A 6,323-nucleotide genomic window follows, 5' to 3' on the forward strand; every position below is an offset into this window, starting at 1 on the left:
CAACATTAACTACCTAGATTTTGATGTTGTTACCTCTTTCTCCAAGTTGTCATTCCCATGTTCCACATCTTCAGTAGCTTTGCAGTTCTGTTCTGTATCAGTCGACTTTGTCATCAGCTCTCGTTCCCATGGCGACGGGTCTCTGCGGTCGTCCCGTTCGTCTGGCGAGATCACAGGGCTCTTCTTGCGTGCCTAGTGGAACAACACTTTTTAACTTAGGACACTTTTAACACTGTGGACTTCTAGAAAGTAAAATGTCGTTGAAACAATTTTTATACTCAATAGTTTTTTATATTTGTCTTCTAACAATGTCCAACAGTGTATGTACATGCATTGCCGGAGATTTTAGTCATGATAATTCCCACCACAGCTCAAATTCTGTATTGTGTTCAATTGAATTCTGTGTTGAAAATTATGCTGATGGAACGTTTAACGTTTAAGAAATAAAACATCTGACATCTTTGTGAGGCTATTTTCATGGCTAGCATTTTATGTATCCTAAATACACATTTAAATAAAGTTTTCACACTTTTTGCATACTGTAATTTGACAGAATTATGGCTTGATTGGAAATGACGCCCAATAAAAATATTCTGCTCACGAGTGATCTCAAAACATACTCTTCACTGACACTTTTGTCCACTTGTTTAACAAGTATGCTAACCGTTGATAAAACTATATTGGGGCAAAATTGTTTGGTGTGGTGGAAATGACACCACAACTGTGGGACAACTGTTCTTTCCACTTTAATCGATTCATTTTTTTAATCAATATAATTACACAATGTGCCATGAATTAATTGAATTAATCGCATATCAGTATTTTCTGGGAAAGGCCCTTAAATAAAGAGAATTTTCTCTTAATGGCTGTGATCCGCTAGTTTTACGCTAGATAAAAGTGTCACAAAAATACTGACCAAGATGGGACATTTTATTCATTTCTGTGGGTCAGTTCTTTTGAAATGGGCATTAATAAATATAGCTATTTATTAGTTTAAATTGTTTTATCTTTTTTAAATAAATATGATTAAATATCATTCTTCCTTCAGTTAATATAGTGAAAAACAGTGTGGCAAACATGCCTTCTCTGATACAAGTAGTATAACATTTCTTGCATTGCACATTTTGATCTCCCAGGCAACAATTGCTGTTTAGTCCAACTGACTCTTCTGCAATTATATATATATTGAGATATAAATCAAATATTGTGAAAAGGCCATAATATATATATATATACGTCATTCTTGTCAGTTACAATGCCCAGACTCTGGCTGCTGTCAAATATTTTCACAAGCCCATTTTGAAAACGGCAAACTGCATTAATGTAGGGAATAATTAGGGGCACAATTCATCCACACACTTACTGTAGCTTTAAATTACTGCTGAGCATGTTTATTAGTTAAGAGCCCTCAGGACCTCAGTGTGATGGGCATAGGTTTGAAGCTAAGGGCAATGAGACACGAATGGCTTTTCCACCAACACATGTCATGGGAGGAGGAAATGGCCAGTGGGCAACAGTTCTGGAGAATCACTGTTAGATTCATGTGTAATTCATATCCTGTGCTTCCTCGAACAATGCTGCTATGATGCAGCCAGCTCGAGCATTTCTAAGCCCCAGCTGGTGCAGTGAATATTAAAATGCTGTGCAAAGCAACAAAATCACAGCCAGTTAGATAATTTCTAATGTTTAATATACAGCTATGTGGAGTGGGATTTTGGACCAATGGGATTTCACTGTGGGCGGGGCTTTCGAGCACAATGTGACAGCGATGGATTACAAGTCACAGCTACTCAGGGCTATTGGGTTTCAGACCTTTCCTACTTGAGCATGCTACACAACTCCTTATCCAGGCTCTTGTTATATCTAGACTGGACTACTGCAATGTTCTTCTGGCAGGACTTTCTGCCGTTGATCCAGAACATGGCGGCACAATTGGTCTTCAACAAGCACAAGAAGGCATGTCATGCCACTCTTTGTTGATCTTCACTGATTGAGAATGGTCAGCTTATGATCAGCGGGTGAGCAGTGTCTCGTGGTGCCATCTCACAGAGACACCAGACTTTTACATCAACGTTTCCTCGCTGGTGGAACGACCTGGCAAAAGCCCAACTGAGCAGCTGATTCTCTAGCCACCTTCAAGAAACTTCTAAAGCATCTCTTTTGCAAGCACTTGACCAAATCCTACCAATGCAATGTTTTTCTTATCAAAATAAAAATGTAAAAATCTCAATCTATTCTTCTCTCACCTTCCTCTCAAATTTGTATTACAGCAATTCTCGTATTACTGCTTCCTGAGAAGGAATTGCTTCTGTTTCTTTCTTGATTTCGAAATAGATTTGGATAAAAGCGTCTGCTAAATGAATAAATGTAAATGTTAAAATAAATGTTTGTGATTACTGTATACAGATTTCTACAATGAATTATGATTCAGACCTGATTCACTATTGAATCATTTACTGGAGACTGATTTGTGAACGATTTGACATTTTCAGGCATGGAAATTGCAACTTTAAAATTCCCTGATATTTCAAGGTTTTCCATGACCGTATTGACTGTATTCAAACAGTTTTCCCCAAACAATCCCTCCCCATCTTCCATTGGTCCAGACGGGTACACCCCAAACTCACACCACTGATGCTGGTACCTGTAGGGTGTAGTACGGGTTGTCTTTAGTGAAGGAGAGACTACGAGACAGCGAGCCGTCCTCTCTCCTCCGCTCACGTAGCGCCCCCTGCTGGTGCCGTCTGATTCGCTCCATTTGCTCCTCAACGCTCATGCGCGTTCGGCCGACCTCTATGGCACTGCTCATATGATCCACGGCACTGCGTGGACGGTCAGGCTGGTGAGGCTAAATACATAATATACATTAAAACAAATATACATACTCAAACCGCTTTGGGTGAATTTACATTGTATTAAGAATGTTTTATATTTTTACTGGAAAATTATTATTTTTTTTTTGCAGTGCATTTCCAGTGCCACCAACGACAGTGTAACATCAACCGCAATTATTTGCATCTTTTTCTTGACTGATTATCTGATCAGAAAGCCAAAACACATTTTAAATCCACAGAAACTTAACAAATATAGCATCCACGATTGCATAATGCATACTTTTTCACAAGTGTGTTATCTTTTGGCAGCCTTATCAAACAAGTCAAGAAAAAGATTAATAGAAAGTTGAAAATGATGTCTGATATCACTTCCAGTTTATTGGTTACAGTGGAAATGGAAGGTCAAGTTGAGCGCATTGCATTGTGAAATACGGTGTGTTTTGTTGTATACTATACATGCTGGCAAATGTAGTAGGTTGTTCTTCTTTTCTCTTCACAGTATAATGCATATTGGAGTAGTAACAGTAGTATGATAGTGTGCAATTGATTTAGCTATTATGCACATACTGTTCTGGGATCTGGCTTCTTGCTCTTCCTCAAGGTTACATAAGAGGCGATTGTGGACGATTCAGGCATGGGTGATTTAGTCCTTGGGCTGATCACTCCAATAGGGTAAACTATACCTGACAATAACAGTCAGAGAGAGAGGGGGAGAGAGAGAGAGAGAGAGAGAGAGAGAGAGAGAGAGAGAGAGAGAGCGAGAGAGATTAGTTAACAGCAGGATCGGGTTTATTTCTGTGGTTTTAAGTGCTGGCGTTTGTCATGGCACCTTTGGTAACGCTGGGTGGCTCTTTCTCTGCAGACTGTTCAGATTTGTCCTCACCGTTACTCTCATCGACCTCTGCAACTGTTGTAAGCTCCGGCTCACTCTTATACAGACGGTAATCTGGTCCCTAGAGAGCAGAGATTTACACGATTTAGGCTACATGCAGATACAGTACACACACTCAAAGAAACACTGAAATTATACTGATGACGGCGACATGAAATGGACACTCTTGATCATGGAATATACCATACAATGGGAATGAGAATTTAAGGAATATTCCAGATTATTTTCAAATGCATTTATAGTAATGCACTTATTATGTAAGTCTAGATTGCAAGTAGGCCAGTAGATTAAAAAGGAGATATTTGAAGCACCTAAAAGCAAATGTGAAGTCAACATTAATTGGAATTTGCAACCGATTGTACTTGACTTGAGGAAAGATTAGTAATCAAACATTTTATATTGTTTAGAATAAGATGCACTGATGAATCGTGCACAATAAGACATCCTGGTCTTATGAGAGTCATAATAATAGTACGAGAAAAAAAAAAACACGTACATTTACTTACATTTATTTGAAAAAATGAACGAATCAATAAACAAGGTTATTATAATTTTTCCTAAGTTTAACCCCTTACCCAAACCTAACCCTGATTTTACTAGGACAATCCCTGTTGTGTAGCACAAAGAAAGAAAACATGAATACAAGAAAGCTTATTACAGGTTATTGACATGCATCAAATTTATTAATTGACATTTCCTTTCTTAAAACTAATAGTTGGATAGGAGGCTAGCTAAAATGGTATGCTTACACAATATTTAGGGCTGGTCCGATTCACAATTCTCAATCGATTCTGGGGGCATTTCTATTTCCATTTTGCTTACATATAAAATCAATCCTCTCTCAGCTTATGCTCTTGATTATAAATGAACCTTCTAGGCACAATTTGAAAATATTAATTTTACAAATTTTGTTTTATCATCTAATTGGTGACATTTTAGCTTTTGAAAATTTTTCAAATTCAGTCTATTCCATCAAATAATGTCGTGAAATTTCATATATTGTTGCACATGTATTTTTATTGTTTACTTGCATAATCTGTAGCATTTACATTGATATGTAGAACACATACTTAATCGTTACTGTCTCTTTAAGACTTCCAGCATCAGCCAGTAAGTGCTTATACGGTACATTCTTTAGCGCATCTATGTGAGATTAGAATTAAACGTTTCTTTTCTGATGTTTTTAATCAACAACTGACTTAAATGAGGCATTATTCAATGACATGCAAGTGATATTGGGTTGCCACAGAGAAAAAGATCGATCTTATGGTTTAAGAAACAATATCGAGATCGTTCAAACGAAGATCACAATGCATCGGAAAATCTATATTTTTACCCACCTCTACTTGTGTTGTATAGATTGAAGACAATTATTATGCAGGGTTGGGTGGATTACTTTAAGAAAGTAATCTACTAACTGTGGTAATGTTTTCTACAGACATCGAGTTTAAAATAGCCCAGAATATTCCTTTAAAACGTACTTTAAAAGAAAAGGGTGAGGTGCAATCCTACGCAATGGTTTTTCTATCTGTTGTCAAAGCAATACATGTTTTATCTATAATGTTTAGAAGGAAGTCATTAAGGACATTGATGAAAAGAAACTGTCAAATAAATCAAGAGGGCAACATACAGCAAGCATCCACACAAACTAAGAACTCAACCTAAAAGCAAATTAATGTGACAATGGGTTCAATGTAAATGGCTGAAGGGGATGGATGGGGCACATCACAGCTGCTTCTTACGCTGTGGGCACCGTTGCGCTGGGCGGCCTTGCGATCTTCGGGCCTGTGTGGGGTGGTACGGGGCGCATGAGGCTGACCAGAGCTTGGGGAGGGCTGGGGGGGCACGAGCAGGCGCTCGCCCCCCTCATAAGAGTATGGGAGAGGAGGGCGCGGGGGCACTGAATCTGACTCCTAGAGATCGCACAGAAGGGCAAATTGAAGGCAACTGTTGCCAGGGGCAACAACCAACCCAAAGCAGCATAAGACATTAAACCCTATATGCAGTTAAACGCTTGTCTTGAGGACGAAAGATTGCATGAGTTAATTTGCTGTGTACGGATTATAAAACATGCATGTTTAATAATCAATGTCAAAAATGTTCACTTACTTCACTTTTATGAAGATTTGATAGGGGGTTTGCACCAGGAAAACCTATAAATAAAGGGACAGTTAGAATTAGGCTGATAGTACTGGAGTATCAAAACATTTATAGTAAATTAATCAAAGAAATAATTGACTGATTAATTGTTTATCCACAAAAGCTGACAGTTCCGGACCTGTTAAAACTATATTTCCACTGCACTGATAATGAAAACGTCATGGTTACCGTTGTAACCTCCGTTCCCCGAGGGGAAGGAACGAGACGTTGTGTCGACTGAAGTGACACAAGGGGTCTTCCTGGGATGCCAAACGTACCTCTGAACCTGAGAAAAGGCCAATGTCAAGTTGGCAGACAGAATTTGCATGCCCCGCCCCGTACATACGAGTATAAAGGGAAGCGGGGCAGCGAGTGCCAGTTAGGATTTTGCACTGAGGAGCCGAAAATAAGGTACGGACGTTTACAGTGGTAGGTCTAGTGCTGTGGCAGGAGGGACA

At 38.8% G+C, this 6,323-nt stretch overlaps 1 protein-coding gene across 14 annotated transcripts in view; it reads right to left on the reverse strand.

Moving 5' to 3' along the window:
• The window catches only part of plekha5 (pleckstrin homology domain containing, family A member 5), a 169,587-nt gene that overhangs the window by 5,558 nt on the left and 157,706 nt on the right, over nt 1–6,323 (reverse strand). For 8 of the 14 annotated variants that reach the window (XM_052118264.1, XM_052118270.1, XM_052118269.1 and 5 more), the window contains 6 exons: nt 5,836–5,879; nt 5,469–5,639; nt 3,664–3,787; nt 3,402–3,517; nt 2,645–2,848; nt 34–192 (listed from right to left, as the gene is read on the reverse strand). In XM_052118264.1, coding sequence (XP_051974224.1) covers nt 34–192; nt 2,645–2,848; nt 3,402–3,517; nt 3,664–3,787; nt 5,469–5,639; nt 5,836–5,879 — 818 coding nt within the window. The remainder of the gene's footprint in view (nt 1–33; nt 193–2,644; nt 2,849–3,401; nt 3,518–3,663; nt 3,788–5,468; nt 5,640–5,835; nt 5,880–6,323) is intronic. The other 6 variants (XM_052118273.1, XM_052118275.1, XM_052118274.1 and 3 more) reach the window with 2 other exon arrangements.

The sequence above is a fragment of the Xyrauchen texanus genome, chromosome 45 (genome assembly GCF_025860055.1).
Source record: "Xyrauchen texanus isolate HMW12.3.18 chromosome 45, RBS_HiC_50CHRs, whole genome shotgun sequence".
NCBI lineage: Eukaryota > Metazoa > Chordata > Actinopteri > Cypriniformes > Catostomidae > Xyrauchen > Xyrauchen texanus.